At 35.6% G+C, this 22,468-nt stretch overlaps 1 protein-coding gene across 12 annotated transcripts in view; it reads right to left on the reverse strand.

Annotated features, from left to right (window-relative positions):
- Positions 1 to 22,468, reverse strand: part of ATRX (ATRX chromatin remodeler) — a 173,032-nt gene that overhangs the window by 34,396 nt on the left and 116,168 nt on the right. For 11 of the 12 annotated variants that reach the window (XM_074208650.1, XM_074208644.1, XM_074208648.1 and 8 more), the window contains 6 exons: positions 16,177 to 16,307; positions 15,514 to 15,602; positions 15,135 to 15,307; positions 12,441 to 12,591; positions 10,103 to 10,209; positions 969 to 1,077 (listed from right to left, as the gene is read on the reverse strand). In XM_074208650.1, coding sequence (XP_074064751.1) covers positions 969 to 1,077; positions 10,103 to 10,209; positions 12,441 to 12,591; positions 15,135 to 15,307; positions 15,514 to 15,602; positions 16,177 to 16,307 — 760 coding nt within the window. The remainder of the gene's footprint in view (positions 1 to 968; positions 1,078 to 10,102; positions 10,210 to 12,440; positions 12,592 to 15,134; positions 15,308 to 15,513; positions 15,603 to 16,176; positions 16,308 to 22,468) is intronic. The other variant, XR_012472834.1, reaches the window with a different exon arrangement.

A 22,468-nucleotide genomic window follows, 5' to 3' on the forward strand; every position in this document is an offset into this window, starting at 1 on the left:
TGACTTTCCCAAGGTCACACAGCTAGGCAATTATGAAGTATCTGAGGCTGGATTTGAACTCAAATTCTCCTGACTTCCAGGGCCAGTGCTCTAACCACTGGGCACTTAGATGCCCCTCAAAGACACTTCTTAAGAGCTATCTAAAATTATTCTTGCTGCAATATAATTTTATTCTCATGCAGATTTTTCTTAAGGTGACAATAAACATGTTTTTCAGATATATTCAGACTAATACCCACTTCAGATACTCAAAGAAATCAAGACTCCATTTACCTTTTCTGTAAATGAAATAACCCAATTTCCATTAACCTTCTCAAAGGGTCTATTTCCTTACCATTTAATCATTTTTTTGTTGATCTCATTTGTTTCTTTTAAAAAAAATTTGGTATTTTTTCCCTCTCAATTATATATAAAAACAATTTCTTAATATTCATTTAAAAAGTTGAGTTCCAAAGTCTCTCCCTCCCCATCCCTGCTCATTAAGAAGACAAGCAATCTAATATATGTTATACATATTCAGGCATGCAAAACATTTCCATTTTAGTTATGCTGTGAAAGAAAACACAGAATGTAAAGTATGCTTTGATCTGCACTTAGACTCCCATCAGTTCTGCATGATGTATGTATCTGAAGATGAACAGCACTTTTCATCATAAGAGTTTCAGAAATTTCTTGAATCAATATATTGTTGAGAATAACTAAATCATTTACAGTTGATCATTATATAATATTGCCATTGTTGTGTTAAGTGTTCTGGTTCTGTTCATTTCACTTTGTGTCAGTTCATGTAAGTCCAGGTTTTTCTGAGAGCATGTTGATGTCATTTCAAAAGTAACTGGATTCTATTTATTATGAATGAAGAACACAATTCTAGCAGCTCTAAGTCTATCTTGTGCAGGTGTTATAAATATACTGGACACAAAGAAGTACACTACTTCACCATAACTTCCTCATGAGTGATTTCTTACCTCACATTTGTCTCATCATTAAATTCTTCAGCCCATTTCTTCCTTGACTGTGCAGTAGTAGAGCCATCCAAACGATAGTAGTCAATATTTCGAAACCACTTTCCCTCCCCTAGTAATTTAAAAAAATAAGAAAACAGGTGAAACCATGTAGTCAATAGGCCAGTAGTCATAGCATATATACTTCATATATAAAGTTGCGCCACACACACACACACACACACACACACACACACACACACACACACAAAAGATATATAGATCCTTAATGGTGGTTCATGCAAATACAACTTTAAATGTGAACAACTTAGACAAATGGAGGAGGGGGAGTGCTCTTCAATTACAAAAGGATCCTTCATTTAACCCACTCTACTAATTCTGCTACTTACCACCCCTATGACCTTAGCTGAGTTACTTTTATCACTCTGTGACTCAACAATTTCATGTGCAAAATGAGGATACTGGATGGGATAACTTCTAAGATCCCTTTATCCTCTAAATTTTAGAATCCTAGGATTCACTGGCCTTCCTTAACTAGTGAACTTCCCTAAAACATTCACAAAAATTCAATCTACATATAGCTTTACAGGAATCTAAGCATTCCAGAAAGCAAATTTACTAGGATAGAATATTCAACCTCATCAAATAAGAAATATTATCAAGGTTTAAGTTGTATTTGCTTTGACTTATTCCTATCTCAAGACAGTATTTTCTTCATTATCAGTGTCAGATGTGTTCTATAACAACATATCATTAATTGATGAGTCTAATAGCTATTCAGATTATTTTGCAGTTGCCACTCATATTTAACATAGTTACCAATCAATAAACAAGCATTTATTAATTGCCCTTCCATACATTGAACTAGGTGCTGAGGATGCCAGTAGAAAGAAGGAAACAATTCCTACTCTCAAGGAGTTTACATTCTATTGCAGAAACAAGAAGTACATATAGGAGTTGATACAGAATAAATATAAAGAGAATAAACAGTGAAGAGAGAGACTATGAGGTGAAGGAAAGGAGGGAGTACATATCACAGATAGGGTACAGCCAATGCAAAAATATAGGTGCAGGAGATGGAGTGTCACATGTAAAGAACAGAGAGAAGACCACCTTGGCTGAATGGCAGAGTGAGTGCTGGAGGAGAGGAATATATAAAACGAGGCTAGAAAAATTGGTTGAGGCCAAGTTGTAAAGGTCTTTAAAGGTTAAACAGAGGGGTTTATGGTTTATCAATTTAGGCAACTTTGGCAATGGGGAGCCATGGAAGTTGACTGAGTAGGGAAGTGACATGGTCAGATCTGCAATTAAGGAGGATCACTATCACTGGCAGGTGTGTGGAAGATGCATTGAATGGGGAGAGACTTGAGGCAGGGAGATCTCTTAGAAGGCTATTGTTATATCATATTGTGTGGCCATTTTCTATCTATTTCTCTGTTTCTCACTTGATTGCTCAGTGATTCACTTTATCCAATTTTTTTAAACTCAGGTTTTCTTTCATTTTGAGGGCAAAAAAGGGAAGGACATGACATGAGCTTAAAGAATGAAGAATTTGGGTAATTTGAAAGAGGAAGAAAAATGCAGTAGTAGCCCATCACAAACTTCTATTAATTTTTTAATAGAATACTTAACAACATTATAAAATGAATATCCTAAAGTATATGAATGAATAAATGAATGGAAAATACAGACTTTATTTAATGTTTTATGAACATATACCTACCTATCTATAATACTGTGCCTGGATAATTGGGGTAACCAAACTCATCAATTGCACCTTATAACTCTCAAGAATTGAATGTTTGTGACATTAGTAATTTACATTTGATAGAAATATTTAAAGGAAAAAAGAAACTCTCTGCTTAAAAACTCTTAAGTTCCTTCTATCAACTTGTACTGTACCATTCCTCCAACAATACTTCAAAAGGAAATATCTATTATATACACACAAACATATATATGTATTTATGAATGATATGGATTAATACCTACAGAAAGACAATGAGTTTTCATGAGAAGGTAAGGATTTGTCCCTCCTTGATATTTATCACATCTGGAGGACCATCTCACAAAGCATACTCCTTGCATGTTCAAAAACTGAACCACCTGTAATCAATCCCCATTTTAGCCATGTCCTAAGGAAGTAAAAGGCAGAAGTCTAATCTTGCACCAGTCACCCTGTTCCTATCCTGCTTTGAAATGAACTCCATAGGGGTGGCTAGGTGGCGCAGTGGATAAAGCACCGGTCCTGGAGTCAGGAGAACCTGAGTTCAAATCCGACCTCAGACACTTAATAATTACCTAGCTGTGTGGCCTTGGCAAGCCACTTAACCCCATTGCCTTGTAAAAAAACTAAAAAAAAAAAAAAAAAATGAACTCCATAACACAACCACAACTATAAAATCTCCTTAGCTGAAGTTTGGGGGGGGAGGAGATGAGACCGTTCATTACTCCAGTTCATGAATTCCAACTCCTAAACTCCTAATTGTTCTCGTCCCTCTAGTGAGAGATAGTGTTCGCTATCATTCTTCTTCACCTAATACTGGTAGCAAAAATCCACCTCTCCTATACTATTAAGAGCAGACAGAAGAAGAAGGAAGGTGAGTATGTGGGAGGGGTCACAGTAAAATTTCTAGGTGTCTCCAATGATGATGCTAAAATTTTTTGGGTAGTAAACATTTAAGCTTATTCTATTATACTCTTAGGAAGAACATATGAGCACCAAGAAAATGGCAAATAAATTTTAGTTGGGCAAAAACAATGTATCAAATAGAGAGTTAAATACTCTACACTTGATTGGTCCAATGTGCTGCTGTGTCCCAAAAAAGTCTTCCAAGACAGGAAGAAGATTAGAAAACCGAGAGAAAACATTAGATTATTTTTATATTAAATATGATATGCCTTCATCTGCAGTTCTGTATAATCCTATTTTTTTTTTGGCCCATGTCAAGAAATAGATAATGCAAAGTTCTGATGAGGGTTTAAAAATAATTTGGGGGGGGGGGGGGAAGTGTGGGAAGCCCTACAATATAATATGAGAACAGGTCAAACAAAATTTTGGGAAAGAAAACTAGAGGAAGCACCACTTCACACAATGGGGATAACATTAATAAAAGATGTGGTCAAGGAAAAAATGGATTTGAAAAGGGTATGAACAGATTAACTTGCAATGACAGTCATAAATGATTACAAGAGGAAACTGGGATATACCTAAACTATAAAAGTTTGACTTCAGGGAGAACAGCTCTATCACTCTACTCCCCAGTCAACAAGTCAATTTGTCCAAAATAGCTTCAAGAGAAAACATGTCCATGGGTATGAGCCAGGAGGCAGCAACTCAGGTGTTCCTCTCTATTCCTAAGAGGGGAGTGGTCCTGGGAGAAGAACAGGAGAGGTAGAATGTAGAAGGGTGTAGAGAGGAGCTAAATCAATTTAAGATAGGTTTAGAATTTTGATACAAATCATTTGATACAAAGAGAAAAACTTTTCTGAATACTGCCCACCATGGCCTCCACTTTGGGTTATTCAGAGATGCCAGAACAAAATTTAATTTCCTTACGGTTTGGCATTCAACTGGAGGCAACAGAATGACTGAATTAATGGTTTACACCCCACTCTAGAATATCTAAAAGTATAAAATAAAATATCTGATAAGGAAAATATTCCTGGTATACAGTGAGCTTTAAAAGACCAAATCATTTATGGATTCTTTTGCCAATTGGTGAGAGATCCGTGGATGCACAGTTGGCAACATAATACAGCACAGCTGTGACATAGGCCGCACAAGTTCTAGGGTCTAAGCATATCTGCAGGTATGGTTACAATCTGAAGGACCACATGAATCAGGACTGGATGGCTGGGGAAGTCGGAGAGTGGGGAAAAAGGCAAAATCATCCCTGACATAGGCTAGAAAAGAATCCACATCCTGGAATAAATGCAGGATTGGAAAGGAAGGGTCACTGAAAAGGAGTTACTTTAGTCTCTTTCTAGAGTCTATATTTCTGTGTTATGTTTTCCCTTCTCAATTAACTTGGAAAACCTGAAAAGTTCAAAATCCAATCAAACATGATCAAATCAAAAATCCTTCAGGTTTCAAATAGTGACATTTTTAAACAAGTTTCCATCCATTTTCCTCAATTATCTTTCATCTAAAGGTCTATGAATCATCTCCCTTTGCTCCTCAATTACCACAAAACCAAACTAACCCCAAAATGACTGAATGATGTGTGAAAAGAAACTTTGAGAATTTATAAAGCATGATAAAAGGAAGATTTTTATATATAGAGAGAGCACTTGTTAAGAGACATGCCTGAGGTCAAACAGCTAGTATCTATGGCCACATATGAACTCAGGTCCTCCTGATTCCAAGGCTGTTGCTCTACCCACTCTGCCATATAGCTGCCCTTACCAGATGTGGAAACTGAGGCAAAGATTAAGTGACTTGCTCAGGGTCACATAACTATAGCAAGTGTCTCATGCAGGGTTGCATTCAGGTTGTTCTGACTCTAGAACCACCTAATGGCCTCTTAAGCCAAAGTAATCTTACGATACATGGTTAGTATTTCAAAAACTATATTGCTTTTGTATTCTTTGACTATCAGATATTCAAGCATGTTTCCAACAAAATCATTTGTCAAGTTTATTTGACTTTAATATGAAAGGTTATATATTAACTGTAATTCTCTAATCTTTATTATCTGCATACTTTCAGTTATGAAAGAAATTTTTTTAAAAATTAGGTCTTCATTATGCAACACTTAAAATTTATAAGAGCTCTTTGAGTTTTAGTAGGCTATGGTTTATTAGGTTATGGCCAGAAGTAAGGAGGCAAAAAATTACTCTCTTAACTAAGCTTTTTTTCCTCTGCCTTCCTAGAGATCAAGGGTTTTTTCCATATAAAACTAAACTCCACTGTGCCATCAATTTCTCAGATTAAGTAGCAATGCTTGTTGTGATGAACTGCTTCCTATTAACTCATCTAAAATAGAATCCTCCCACCTACTATTACATAGTGGAATTTAACCCAAAGGCCAAGCTGAACACCAATAAACTAGTAACCATGCACACAATCACTATCATTGCTTTGAATACTCTCCATGTTTTTCTCTTTCAAATTTCTGCAATATTCAATTTAAAAAAAATTTTTAAAGCACCTACAGTGTGCAAGGAACTGTGTGGGGTGCTGGAAATTCAAAGCTAAAAAGCAGACTGCTTTCAAGAATCTTATGTTCTATGGGGAAAATGTAATAAGGACACAGATCAACAAGAAGAAGACAATCTGAAGCAGGAGACAAGCATTAATACCTTGGGCAGGGTGGGGAGCGGAGAGAAATCAGTGATGGGTTCAAGGAGGAGTTGTGCCATGAAGATATTCCGAAGGCAAAGAGGAGAAGGGGGTGCATTCTAAAACAGGGGGTTCCTTGTTCAGATATATACACTGGAGATCTCTTGGAAAAATCTAATTTCCAATGTATAAATCAAAAAAAAGAGAAAACAAGGATCTCAACAATTCTCAACTCTTCCCCTCCTAAACTTTTACCACCTCAGAATCTCAGGCAGCCCATCATTCCTACTGCTACTGTTGACTGACATCTCTCTGGAAGAGACTTCCCCCTTTCTAATTGGACCAAAGTATAAGAAAATACTTCGTTCAGTCATTTATGGGAAGATAGAGGTGAAATTTCTCAAAGGGAATTTTACTATGAAACTAATAGAAAAACAAAGAAAAGAAAAACAAATAGAAGGAAATAAATATAATCAATAAAGATTTTATACAAACTAAACTGTCACCTAACTTTATTTTCCTGCTTAGCAAAACATGTTTAAAGATCTCCATGTCAGCCCTGTATGGGGTGGATGCTGGGGGATAGAAGTTAGAAAGTTACTTGGGAGTGCTAGTCTGAGGAAGATTTGTGTCAACGCTGAAATTTTCATGGGATTCTTGGTCTTTCCGAGTACCTGTTGCCTAGTCTAGTCATCAGGTGAGATCTTTGGCTCTTTCCACTAGTCTTCAAGAGGCATATTATGGTTCTTGATGAGATGAAAAAGGTACAGTACAATATATCCTTATCTGACTATCCAAAGATTTCTGTTGTGGACTTTATGAACTCCTGGCAATATATTTGGTACTAAACTCCAAAAGCAGCCTCTCACTCCAAGACCCTTTTTTCCCCCTAGTTTGGTTTGTCTGTGTACATTGACTATAGAGAGGTTGATTGCAGCTTTTAGTAAAGCTGAGCTTCTTCACCACCATTCTAAGTGGAGAGCTGGGTCAAAGGGTTCTATGACAGGTGTCATTTCCCTCATAATCTATATCACGGCCATATCATTTAATATTGATCAAGTGCCTATTGTATGTAACGCACTATGTGAGATTTAAAAGCAAACCCAGCACCAGTCCACTCCTCTTTCACAAACTCTACTCTCTATCCAAAAGGCATTCGTCATTGGCTTCCACACATACACACTCCAATGTCTGCCCATTGTACAACCAAACCTTTCCCTGACTGAAATCCTAGAACTATCCCATTATTTCATATCCTCATTAATGACTTATCCATCATTCTTGTATCTCCAGGGGAAAGGTTTTCCAGGACCCTATAACTACAGTTTCACAATATCCAAAATATTTTAAGCACACACAAATAAAGCTAAGAGATGATGTCCACCTAGGAAGAAGAGACTTGTTCTCTCACTCAATACGAGGCACATAAAAAAGTTTAGTCATTTGCAAGGTGTGGGAAAAAAAATTGTATTGTAGTTGCTACATAAAATTTTGCTTCCACAAATCTTAAAATGGTCCACTGCACAAAAATATATGAGAAATTCAAGTGAAGAGGTAACCTCTTTAATTATATTAATTTAAATGAGGAAAGTGATTAAAAGGTAGAGAGGCATCATTTCCTTCAATGGCATGTGATAAAGTTTTCTACCTATACATTTAAATATAACAATCATGCAAAAGCACTGATTAAGATATTGCTTTGTATAATGTACTTTTTATGTACATTGAAAGGGCTTTAAAAAGCTCAACTCAATTGTTCAGACTCTACTGTAAGGAGACTATATAACATTATTGGAAATTGACAGATTAAATGTTGTAGTAGGATCATAAAAAGTCATACCTGTGGAGCTGAGTTATCCTATGACTGTGAAGATACCCTAAATGGGCTATCCAACAAAATGTATTCTGTCCAAAAATCACACATAACTGTATAAACATATATATGTATGTGATATATCTGCATATATATATATATATATATATATATATATATATATATATATGGTATTCATAATCAAAAAGGATGAAATGGCATTAATGTCCACAGTTGGGAGAATGGCTGAATAAAATGATTATAAGCAAAATGGAATACTGTGGTGCCAGTATAAATGATAAATGAGGAATATAAAGAAATTTAGGAAAACTTACATAATATGTTAAGTGAAGAAAGCAGAAAAGAGGCTTCATGAACACAATGATTTTAACTATATAAAGAAATGTATACACCAATACAGAAATGAATCAAGACTAGCAGAATATAAATAAGGGGCAAAGCCAAGTTCAGCACATTTCATTAGGGTTGGTAAACCTATCCCTTAACCCCCAAAATTTTCATTTTAAGGCAAACACTAATACCTAAACAAAGAGGACCCTTTTAATTTGTCAAACTAAAGAAACCAAAACATAATTAAAAATCAATTGCTAAACATTATTTTTAAAACTGAAACATAAATTATCAAAAATTGTTGAGACTTTAAGGTGTGGCTGGGCTGATGATAAGAAATAATCTGTTACATACATATTATATTGAGCATAGAAATTCATTTGAATGTGTCAATAGCTTTAAATGCATGTTTATTGCGTTTTGTCGTTGCATAAAATACAGAATATTTTTTAAAATGATACACAAGCAGGGAAAAATAAGGGCTAATCCAGTAGAAAAAAATCTGAATGACTACATTAAAGTCCCATGATAGAAAATAAAAGCTAATTTGTCTCTTAATTATCCTATGAAAAGAGCATGGCTAGTCCAGGAGTAGGGAAAATAAGGCACGTGAAGCTACTGTTGATGAAAATACACAGCGCTCCTCTATTCTATTTGCCTTGATCCTTTCTCCATTTTGTTCCTGCCTTTGTCTAATGCTTGCTTCCATAATCTGCCAGGATAGCACAGCCTCAAGAGCTGCAAGGTTGCTGATAGCTGGTCTAGTGTATAGCAAATGAATGAATAAATCGCTGCTCTTCCCCAACCTCCATGTAGTCTTATTTATTTCATCTGTTTATGAAGCAGGCTTTTTATCTGTGTTAACAAGGATATCATGATACGAACTATAAAAGGTACAACTAAAAAAGCCATTCCTTATAAATACTTTCTATATAATGCAAAGGCTGGCCAATGTAATCACCGAGTAATTTTTAAATAGGCCATAATGAATTCAAACAGTGTAAATTAGACGTCAAACAAACAGCAGACAATACTCCTCAGTGCTGCCAGAACCAGATTAAAACATAGTCGGGAAACATTTAACAAAATCAGTAAAAATACAATTGAATACAGATAATGCTACAATGTGATTTTCTAAGTTAATATGTGCTGGCAGGCATCTTTATATATGGATTAGTGATCCCCTTTTCTATTTGAGTTTTGATACCACTAGTGTAAATGGTACCACATAAATACCCAAAGACAGACAAGGTCACAGAACAGCTGACTCTCTAATAGAATTTCTTTGACCAAAAAAACCAATTGCTATTGGCTGGTCCTAGGAAACAAGTGTGATCAGTTATCCATATAATAAAAGGATTTAAGATCCAAGGGCCCACTGAGAGGAAGTCTCTCTCCCTCTGTGGCAATTACAGTACATATTCCTAGTGCTCAAGTATTTATATCCAGCCAAAGTTTTAAATCTTCAAATAAGAAAATTAAATATCTGTAACATTCTGAGGTACTCTTTTGAGTTATATGTTCAAATTATCATTTAAGCCAAGAGGATACTCTGACAAAGAAGTTATTATTGGGGAATGAGATAACTAAAATAATCATTGGGTATGAACGTCTGAACTCCATCAAAAACAAAACAACAGGCATCCAATGATCCCACTCCGAATTTAAAATATAGAAAAACTAACTCACCTTTATAAATAAGAGGCTTATCTTTATCATCTGATTTCTCCCTACTAGCCAATTCAAGAAAATCTTCAATCAAGTCCAATGATATGAGAGATTGGCTAAAAACGAGACTAAAAAATATAAAGAGATATAAATGCTTCCTACTAAAATTACTAATATCGCAAATGACAAAACACAGAAGAAAATAACCATGTCATTCAATTCCAAACATGCCTGCAAAGCTCTAGACTCTCTATCCCACTCAGAATGTTTGGAGAAACAAGGGGGAGGTGCTTGAGCTTTGTCTGGAATCCAAATTTCCCAGGAAGGGTATATTCTACTCGTTTAATGTCCCAATTAAGTAAAGGAGTAAGTCAACTAGACATAATGTGCATGTTTGGTTTGTGGCTTTAAGAGTCACCAGGCTAGGGGAGCTGTACCATACAAAGGGTAATGGCATACAGTTGCAGAAACAGTTTTTTCAAATTTGCCAATAAATTTTGAGGCACCTACTAGAGCTATGCTCAAACCCTTGATCTCTTAAACATTTCATTCAGAACCACAGCCTTAATTCAGTGCAGTTCAACAACAAGTTATGATAGAGTCTTCCTTAGGTACCCTGAGCTACATGCTAGGGGCTATGGAGAAACATGCAAAGTGGATGTTCCCTACCTTCAAGGAGCCAGGCAATTTTACAAAAATGCTAGTTGCTTGACCAAAGACGATCTGGAGTTTAAGTTGACATCTTGGAAAAGACCTGATCCTAATCAGGTGGAGAGCCAAGTTAGCTCAGGGGAGCAAACAAGGTCAAATAAGCATGGCTGTGAAAGAAGTGGGCTAGGCTCAATTAAAGGGCTGGCCAAGTATGCTTTAAGTAGAGCAGGAAATGGCTGCTGATGAAATGCTATTCTGTCAGCTTTCTCCATTCACAGGTGGGAAAGGACAATACCGTTGTTAATCCTGTTCTATTAAGGGTTTTTTTTCCCTAATAATGACTATAGGAAGACAGAGAAGGCATGCCTATCTAATTTGCACCAATTAGAGCTAGATAAAAGAATCAAAATTCAAAATGATCTTAACACCTTATAGAATGCTGGGTCAAAACCAACGAAATGAATTCAATCAAGGAAAAAGTGAAGCCCTACAATTAAGTCAGAACAAACTGGAGATAAGGAAGAAGCATGAATTCCAATTTGACAATAATTCTTGGAGAAAAGTCCTTGATGTCTTAGCTGACCACAACTTTAGGATGAGAAAAAGTGGCTGGGGGGGGGGGGGGTGAGGGGGTGTATGTATGTATGTATGTATGCATGTATTACTCTCCTGCTGAATTCTGAAAAACAATAGCATTGGTTAGAAAATAACCAGAATACTGTTTGACCTGGGAAGAACATTTTGAAGATCACTAACAAACCAGAGAAGACAAGAGATCTGGAATCCAGATTATATAAGAAACAGATGAAGGGACTCTTGAGACATTTACTGCAGGAGAAGAGAAGAATAAGGGGAAAGATTAGGGGTTCTGAACACATGATATCTGAGGTTCCTTCCAGTTTGAAAATACTAATGAGCCTATAAAATAGTTGAAAGACTGGCAAGTGAAAGAGTAAACAAATAGCATTGCTCCAGAGGGCAAAACTACCACCTCTCAGTGGGAAGTTACAGTAGGCAGGTTTAGGGGGTTAATAAGGAATTTCCTATCATTGGCTTCCCACCAATGAAATGAGAAGCCTCATGAAGTAGTGAAATTTTCATCAATGGAAGAAGGCAAGCAAAAGGACTTTCACAGATGTTGGAAAAAGATTGCTGTATTATGTGGAAATCTAAATCAGACAACCCCTCAAGTTTCTTTCAATTATGAGCCTAACAATTTGAATGGGGTGTATGACACCCAAGTAAAAAATGAATAAAAGGTTGACAAACCCTGAAATAATAAGCACAGGAAAAGGAGGAAAGAAAGAAAGAATGTCATGTATTTTTGATTCTCCGCCATGCTCAAGATGGTGAGAGGCTTTAAAGTGCCTTCTGAAGAAATCCATGGGGCTTTTTAAAGATACAAGCACAGACCAGAGGTTAAGATATGTAATAGGAGAAGCCCGGATTAACCGTTTCTGAGCTACTGCAGGGACAAAATAGAGGTTTAGCTGCCACAGAAAGGAAAAGTGAACAGCTCCAGACAATCCAATTAGTCATCCCTGCCTCACATCAAGAAAGATTTCATCACTGTCTTAAAGCCAATTTGTCTGTGTGTCACCTTCCAAAAGGTGAGAAGTAAAAAACCAGTTAAATAAACTGTCACATCAGGTGGAAAGTGTATGCAAATGTCTATTCACAAAAAAAATCACTTTAGGAGAGAACTTACACTTTGTCTCCAAGCTCCTCAGCCATGCGCAGAATCTCAAAGAGAAGCACCATTTTGCCTGAATGCTCCAGAACCTCAGCATCAGCATCAGTCACAAAGTCTTTGTACCAGTCTGGAGCTGGGCTGCTTGGATTGGAAGACGAAGTTTTATCTGGAGAAAGAAAGACTTCATTCAGCTTTTTCAGTGCAACACATTTATTTCTTCTTTTTAATGCCAATTCCTTCAGATAAGGCAGACCAAAGAACTCACCCATTAACAGGGAGATCTGAGGATATTCCGAGATGTTTGAAAATTGATACCTTATGTTAGCCACATTTCCCCTTAAAACAAATTTAACAATGCAACAGAGAAACCACAATAGGAAAAGGAAAGTACAGATTAAAGCTAAAGTTCACACAGTTCAATAAAGCAAGAAGTTGACAGCCTGTTGCCTAATATTAAAAATGAGACAGGAAATTCAAGAAAACATTTACAATTTGCTTTATTCAATTTTAAGGAATAAATTAGATTAAGTTCTAGAAGATATTAATGAGAAAAGGAAGCACACAATCCCCACAAAGAGCCAACAAGTCTTCCTCAAGAGTAGATTGTGCCAGACTAACCTCCTTTGCATTCTTGGTTTATTTAGATTACAGCAGAAAGCATGATGGATTTGGGGTGAAAAGATTTGTGTCTGAATCCTGCCTTTGATACTAACTGCCTATGTCACCCTGAGCAAGTCACTTTACTGCCTTAAGGCTTCTGTTCCTCATCTGTGAAAAGAGGAAGGTTGGACTAGATGATCAATTAAGGTCACATACAGATCAAAATTCAGGATTCCATGATTTAATAAAATCTATTCCCTCTCCTTAAAGGTAAGGTGTGATCTGGGTGGATTCAGAACACGGTGAATGATCTGACCACAGAAAAGCCATTAACAGTTTGACATGAGCTTGGTAAGAGGTTGTAGAGAAGACTATGTAGCACTGGGATTGGAATGAAAATGATCTGGTTCAAAACTCACATTTAATATGCACTGGCTATGAGACCTGAGCTCTGGCAAATCACCTGACTCAGGCAACTTCCTAAGGAGACAGGCAAGAATAAACATTTGACAGCATAATGCCTGGTACACAGTGGGTGCTAAGTGCTCTTTCAAAGAGATATCACCTCATTTGATCCTCACAAAGAGCCTGGGCTGCTATTCAGTCATGGTGGACTCTTTGAGCCTTGTATGAGGTTTTCTTGGCAAACATACTAGAGTGGTTGGTCACTCCTTCTTTGGTGGATTAAGGCAAGCAGAGGTGAAATGACTTGCCAGGGTCCCACAGCTAGTTCATATCTGAGGCCAAATTTGAACTCAGGTCTTCCTGACTCCAAGTCTAGTTCTCTATCCACTGCCAGCCCCACCTTGCCATTTCAGTGTCAACTTGAAAAACAAAGTCTAATGGAGTGCTACAGGTATCTGTGATTGTCCTTGTCTTTATGTAACATTTCAATCACTTTTATTTAAATATGGCCCCCCTTTCTTACTTAGGTCTTTAATTGGAGGTTAAATGGCAACTATTAGAGGGGATGGATTACCAGGGTGGCCTTCTGCCTCAGAGATACTGGATATCAGTTACTTATAAAGAGACAACATGCAAACTTGTACTAAAGTAGATATGATAAATTTCATACGTCCAATTCTAGTTAGGGAATGAACTGTAACGGAATTTTCTCTAACAGTATCAGCAAGAGAAGAGTCAACAAGGGAACTCCTGATTCTTATAGTAATACCATTGAAAGAAAAAACCAAATTTGAGAATGGCTACTTTAGGTCCATCTCCTATTCTTCTTCTCTCTTTCCCACCAGGGAGGTCAGGGAAGAAGCTATAACTTGAATTTTCAATAACCTGAGAAAGAATGAGCCAGGGTCTTGCTAGCTTTGGCTACTGGAGTTGAAATGCTGGAGGTAAAAAACCATATATATAACTAAATAGAACCAGATTCCTCAGTTTTTATCTGACACACCCCTTTCCATACCATTTCCATGCCCCTTTTATTTTCTTTTTTTTTTTGTAAGGCAATGGGGTTAAGTGACTTGCCCAAGGCCACACAGCTAGGTAATTATTAAGGGTCTGAGGCCGGATTTGAACTCGGGTCCTCCTGACTCCAGGGCTGGTGCTGTATCCACTGAGCCACTTAGCCACCCCCTGCCCGTTTTATTCTTAAGTAAACAGTAGTCTTAGTATCCATATCAGATACTGGATATGCAGGGCTCAGTGTAGAGATGTAGAGACCAGGGTTTGGGTCTTTCCTACCCCACCCAGAGTAAGATGGAAATAATGCTTGGTGGCACACAGCCTATGGTTCAAAGTATTATCTGCCTTGAGCTCTATGACACCTAGGACAAACAGAAATGTGAACCAACACCCCTCAGGGATTTAGAGGGAATATGGGGAGCCTTAGGCTTGGGATGGGGTCTCAAGGAACTCAATAATATAGGGTGGTTTGTAGACAAATTGAAAAAAAAAGGTAGAAGGAATATCAACTCTGGATCAATTTTAGCACGATGAACTCAAAATATAGGTCATGTAGTTTAACCAAACAGTAAGGTCAAGACTTTGAACTTAAGGTAAAACTGAGACAGGATATACTCAACCACTCATTACCAAGGTACTAAGTTTTTCTGAGTAAACATTCTACGTGAAATGACTTGTATTCAAACTTACTTTCTTCTGTTTTTAAAGAAACTGTGGGGATGTTGGACACTTCTTCCACAATTCCTTCCCCACCTCCTCGTGATCTTGAATTCCATACTTTAATCACTTCAACATCATTATCACTGCCACTGCCACTTGAACTACTGTCCTTTTTCCCTTTCTTCCCCTTTGACTTCTTTTTTCTAGATAACAGCGAATTCAAGTGGTTAGACAAAATGTAGTAAACATTTGTAATAAGACAAAATGGCAAAAAATTTCCTTTTCACAATGGCCAAGTTAAGTTTTGAAAAATAAATTACTTTTTTATCAATACATAAAAACATAATGTAAGGAAATAAACATATGGAAAATTTTATAATAGGTTCATGGCAAAAAGTGTTCAATTTACTTAGTATATTCATCGGAGCTTAAACTCATTGAAGTTTCATCAGAATCAGAAGCTATAAATTCATCCATACTGTCTTCATCAAAATATCCCTAGGAAAAAGAATGAATACTTTTAGATAATAAGAAGCACAAGCTAGACTGAAAATTTCGAAATACAGGTGATGTTTTATTTAAAGAATAAAAGGCTTTAGCTGTGTGACCTTGGGCAAGTCACTTAACCCCATTGCCTTAAATAAAAAAAGTAAAATTTTTTTTAAAATTTAAAAAAAGAATAAGAAGCTCAACTTTACATATACAATCAAAATCATACTGCTTGTCTTCTCAAAAGAAGAGGGAGGGATTGTAGGAAAAAAAATTTGAAACTCAAAATTTTCAAAAATGTTAAAACAATTTAAAAAATGTATCACTGGGAAATACTTAGTGAAATAAAAACATATTTTAAAAAAGAATATGAGGTTCGGTGTAATAGACCACCATGTTAAACTTTCATCATTGGAAAGCATAGCTAAATAGGTACATAAGAAATTAAGAAAGAAAAGCAGGTAAAATGACTAACCTATTCAACAATAGGAATCCTAATATATCAGAAGTCTATTTAGCATTTGGCAGTTTATTTTAAGTTTTCAGCAGAGGTAAAGATAAAATTTCAGTTTATTAGATTTACCTTATTTTCTTTACTTATGTAATCCAATTGCAAACACCAGGGGTGTGTCCAGATTCTGCTTAACATCTGGAAATCCTGGAAAAGTTTTGCTCCTGCCTTCCCTCTTCCACCTTCATTGGTAGTACCTACACCTGACAATGAAAGCATTTAAATGAAGCATTACAAAAATCATTCAATTTTGAGTTTTTCAATTAATAATGATACCTATTATTCAATGTAAACCACTTGTAATCATTTCCAAGTGAAACTATAATGCTTATTTTTCAAAAAGTTAAATGTCAAAAAGAGATTGTTCCTTTTCAAAGTAAGAAATTTCAGAGAACCATTCTTATATGAAAAGAAACTTCTTTTACTTCATAAATTCTGTTGCCATAAGGATCATACAAGTGGACAGACAGAACTTCCAGTATTTCTAATCTCCTATTAGATCATCTTAACTCTTAATATCTGTCCTCATCTCACAAAGTACAAATTGCACTCAAAAAAATGGGAGTTCGGATGAATGGTTGGACCTGACTAAATATATACAAAGTCTATGCTGGAGGCAAAATCATTTTCAAGACATAGTGCCTGACTTTCAGGATCTCTCTAAATGGGAAAGATTCCAAAAGAATGGAAAATATGGTGAGTAACATTACAAAGAAAAAAAAAACAGATGAATGAGGAAATATTATTAAACACTGATCTATCTACCTTACTTTCTCATCTCTTTTAAAATCTTTATACACATCAAGAAAATCCTTGGCAAAAATATGAACATGAAACGGGAAGTTTTTCAAAGAAAATAAAATTAGAATTTATCCATCTACTGATTACAAAAAAGCATATGAGTCACTAGTCATAAATAATAACAGCTCACCTCCATACAAGCTTTTAGATATTTTTGGGTGAGTCAATAGATACAAACATAAAATTATCTTTAATCAATAATTCTCTGATTATCAATATGAAATGAAATCTAAAACAAGCAGACATAATCAAATCAATGAAGGTGAAAAACAGTAAGAAAATAGAATCATTTATTGCCTACATTTTCAGTTGATTATGTAATTGCAAAGATACGATCTATTGTTGAATACCATTTGCTTCTTCCCTATTTCTGTCATTGATGCCATGAAGGTATGAATAGGTGATTCTCAAACAAGAAAAAAAAAATCAGTAATATTGTCCATCAGACCACAGCATGAGCTGACAAGGTGTTACAACAGTCCCCAAATGTAGCAAGATTTAAGCTACATTGTTAGAATCCACAATGACAGTTCTGCTATTCTCTATCATGGCCAGATAACAGTATTGTGGTCAATTCTACGAAACAATTTGAAAAAAAAAACATTTAAAAAAAGTAAACTGTATTCAGAAAGGAAACTAGGATAGTGCAGGGATTGGAAATCATAGGACATAGAAATCAACGAAAGAAGTATAGAAGTTAAACATGGACAAATGAAGACTTGGGCAGTGGAGGGTGGAAAGATCTGGAGGACTGTCATGTATAAGACGCATTAAATTTATTCTGCTTGACTCTAGAGGACAGAAATAAAAGCAGTGTATTTAAGACATGACAGAATGGGGAGAAAAAAATCTACAAGTTCAAGCTATTTAAAAGAGAAATGGACTGTATAGGAGGTAGGGCATTAATCCTTAGAGAGCTTCAGATCGGAGTTATGCATGTGGTAGAACAGAAGTCAAACATACTGCCTATGGACTACAATGGCCCCCATCACTCTCTAGTGTCACCCAAATCAGATTAAAATGCAATTGGGAAACATTAAACAAAAGAAGTTAAAATAAGATAGAGCATAGGTAATGTTACCATTTAGTTTGTTAGGGTCAATATACACCCAGGGGGATGCTTATGTATGGTTGACTGGCCTTACTTCTACTGGAGTTCTGCACTACTGGGGTAGGAGCCATTTCCGTTCAGCTGTATACTGAACCAGACTGTGTTTAAAGTTAAGTATTTTTTCTTTTGACTTTATGTATAATCCTAATCAGAGAGCTGACATAGTTGAACAAGTTAGGAGAAGCATCTGGAAGTCTTACAATAAGAATCAAGATGGAGGAGCCTATATAATAATCAACAATTTCTGGGGTAACTTCTTCAAAGGGTCTATCTGATTGAAGTTATTCTATTGTGAGGAAAATAAAAGGTAGCATTCATTAAAACATACACCTGAAAACAGAAAGATTTGTGGCACCAGATGGGGTTGTAATAAGTCCTTCTTTCAGAGCTTAGACACGTTGGTAATTAGAGCATTAGAAGTTTTATTCCTTTCAACTGTACCCACAAAGGAATGAAGCCTGGATTTAATCTAAAATCTTAATTACTTGTCTACTCTTAAGTCAGTGGGTCTAAGCAATCATATTTGAGTGATGAACATTTTGGTGTTGGCTATTATAGCAAACAGTGTTCATAATATTTGAATAACACTACAGCTGGCAACTTATCTAGGATACAAAAAAGAAATAAAAAAGAATTTTGGATACCCCAAAGCCTTTCATCTTATTTTCACATGGCTGTTATTTAGATGTTTATATTTGATAAAACTGGCACTGTGACATCATATTCCTTTAAAAAGGTCACACTAATTATACAGTGAAAGAAATTGTAAAGCAAAAAATGATTAATGATTTAAAATGTTTCCTTATTTGTAATTTCAATCTTATAGTATCATTTATATTACCTTAAAATAGCACAAGATTCAAATTAATAAGCACTATGTCTCTACTTTGTGCAAAAGCACTCTTGGGTAGACTGAGAGTACAAAGCCAAAGTTGAAACAAACATGTATGCAGAGGAAATTAATCAACCAACATAGAATTTTTAAAAGATATGCACAAAAGATGAAAGCAAAGGTAAGTAAAAGAAGATGAATACAAGAGAATTGCAAGTTCCTATAAATATAGTATTCAGAGTGCTAAAGCTCATTATGAGCTTAAAGAAAAGCGAACTAAAGACAAGAAAAAGGGTAGGGTACTGTTAGCTATACTGAGGAAAAGATCAAAGAAAGGCTAGAACCACTGCTTAGGGAAGATGGGATAAGAACTGACAAGAAATATGGTAGACTTTTTCAATGGTTAGATTGCATCTGTTTTCCCTAGTACAGAAAATAGCTAAGAGAGCACCAAGTTGCTATGAATTATATTTCAGGAAGATGGGACTGTTGAGTTACTGTCAGCAGTATCTGAAAGATCATACAGAATGAGAAGCTGAAGGACTGGAAAAGGTACCCATTTTCAACAAAAGTAGTGAAATTAACAAAGGAAAAGCCAATAAGCTTGACTTAAAATTCTTGGATAAATTCTAGAATGGCTCACTAAACAGGAGGTTAAGTGAACATTTAGAAAAGGAAGAAGGGATCACACAAAGTCAACATGGATTCCAAAAACTAGGTCAAGTCAAACTTATTTACTGCCTCTTTGGAAAGGATTACTAAACTAGTTGAACAGGGAAAAGCTATTAGCTAAGCTTATCCTTTTAATCCAGCAAAAAAAAGATGAAGATGTGCACATGATGACAACAGAATTAGAAAGAATTAGAATTGTCTGAAAGTTTGGAATCAAAGACAAGTCCTTAATGACTTGTCAACATAGTGAAGTCACCAGTGGAACAAACCATACTTAACTCTGTGCAGTTTAATATTTTTATCAATGATTAAGAGATAACATGCATTTTAACTTTACAGATAATAAGAAGCTAGAAGGTATTATTAACAGTCTGTGGAACAAAAAGAGCATCAAAAAAGAACTTTGTAAGTGATTGAATGGCATCTATTAAGATGATACTCAGGGTAACTAGGTGGTACAGGTAGGTGATCTGAAATAAGGAGGATGTGAATTAAAATTCAGCCTTAGACATTTATTATCTTTGTGACTCTGGGCAAGTCATTTAACCCTGAATGCCTTAAAAAAAAAGGCATCAGTAGGTTAGTATGTTCTGTATTTATTGTTGTTCAGTCATGTCTGACTCCCAGTGACCCTCCATGCACTATAGTGCTCTAGGCTCTTCTATCCTCTGCTGTCTACTGAAATTTGTTCAAGTTCATGTCTGTTGCTTTGTTGACACCATCTAATCATGTGGTCAATGTATTTAAGCTTCAGTTTCAAGTATCTGACCTTGCAGTGAATAGTCTGAATTAATATCTTTAAGTATTTACTTATTTAGTCACCTTGCTGTCTAAGGGACTCTCAAAGGGCTTCAAAAGTACAGATTCTGCAATGTTAAGCTTTCCTTATAATCCAACTTTCACAGCGATACCTTGTTACTGGAAAAATCATAGCCTTGACTACAAGGTCTTTTATTGGCCAAGTGATATCTCTACTTTTTAGTGTGCTGCTTTCATTTCTTCTCCCTCTATTACTAGGAAATGATGGGACCAGTTGCCAAGATCTTATTTTTTTTTGATAAGCTTCAAGCCAGCTCTGATACTCTCCTCTTTCACCCTCATCAAGAGGCTTCTTAATTCTTCACTTTCTACCAACATGGTGGTATCATTTGCATATCTGAAATCATTGATATTTCTCATAGCAACCTTAATTCTGGCTTTTCAGTCATTCAATCTAGCATTTTGCATAATGTACTCTATATAAGTTGAATAAAAAAAAGTGACAATACACAGCCTTGTTGCATCCCTTTCCGAATCAGATGGATGGGATGTACAAAGCTACAAATATAGGACAGCTATCAGAAAAACCTTCTTTGCAATTAGATCTGTTCAAAAATGGAATGAGAAGCCCTGAGGGCTAATGAAGTTTCTCAAGGAGAGGTAAGAGGATCACTTCCTGAATATATTTTAGGCTAACTTCCTTCTTGAGTATAGGTTGGGTTGAATTCCCTTCCAGCTTGGAACTTCTGTGAAAAATGTTGGCCCTCCAGAAGTTTATGGTATACTGGAGACCACTGAGGGTAGTCATTGATACGATCTTTCTTTCTCTCTTTATTTATGCAGTGAATATAATACAAGGTAGAAAAAGATAGAAGAAACAAAGGAGAAAGTCAGGTAAAATGCCTTATGAAAATCAGAAGAGGAGAGAGAAAGAATCTAAAGCACAGGGCCTGATATATAACAGGTACTTAAATCCATGTTTTTAAATGACCTAAGTTCTGAAACCTAACAAATGCTGCTTAATCTTACAAATAACAAAAATCCACTGTATTGGTGGGGTATTCTATAGAAAGAAAAAAACAAATAAACATGATCCCCTAATGGAGCAAAAAGGCAGATTATTTTCTCCAAAATGGGCTTTTTTTAAAAAAAAATACATACATCACCAAATTTATTGGTTTTATTCCATTCTATTATGAAAATTATTAGAAATATATGGTTGTAGTTATGCCATATCTTGCATTTTTGTATATTTCTTTTTTCTCCTGTCCCATTTCTATTTTCTCCAAAATAAGAGAGTCAGAAAAAAGATTAAGATTTTAGAGTATTACAAATAAGGAGTCTAAGTCTAGGAGGCTGAAGAAAATGTAGATAGCTATTGTGATGAGAGCTTCTTAAAATGAAATGCAAATTAATCTTATTTTCTTTGTGTACGGGCTTACTAAGCTAAAACGTAGGAATGCCGTATGTTTACCAAGACTTTTCAGCAGAGCATTTCCTATTATTTTAGAAAAGGCATACTATTATTGTGTAAAAGACAATGTTATGTTAGACAATAATGTAATTAGATGAATTCACAAGTCCTTAAATGTCAAGTTCCTCAAAATAATTCTTAATGAATCATTATCAAATTGCAATGAGGTTTCCAAGGGAGTGTCACAGGGACTTGGCAACATAGGTGCTTGGCAACAAGTCACTTAATATTTTTAATCAATGACTGACAGGTATACAAAGGTCTTAATTGGCTAAAATGCTGAAACAAATCAATTAAATTGAAATATATTAAGGATAAGTATAAAATGTTACATTTGGCTTCAAAAAAAATCAACTAGACAATCAAAAGAGAGGGAAATTATGGATAAAGAGAATTTCATCAAAAAATTAATATATTTACAGAGTTATAATAGATTGAAAACTTACTATTCTACAACAATGTGAGAAAATAGTCAAGTATTAGCTGAAGGCAATGAAAATTTCTAGCTGGGAAAAACAAATACTAACAGTTGGTATTAATAATATAGCTCTCTTCTCGTCTATTTAGCCCCGCAGGACAAAACAGGAGAAAGAGGGAGTTACAATTAAAGTTTGATCTAAAGAAAGCCTCCTAATACTGAAAATTCTCCATCAATGGAGTAGGTTGGTTCAGGAGGGTCAATTCAATAGAGATTTTCAAATAAAGACTAGATGAG

This window comes from Macrotis lagotis, chromosome X (assembly GCF_037893015.1).
Source record: "Macrotis lagotis isolate mMagLag1 chromosome X, bilby.v1.9.chrom.fasta, whole genome shotgun sequence".
NCBI classification, from domain to species: domain Eukaryota; kingdom Metazoa; phylum Chordata; class Mammalia; order Peramelemorphia; family Peramelidae; genus Macrotis; species Macrotis lagotis.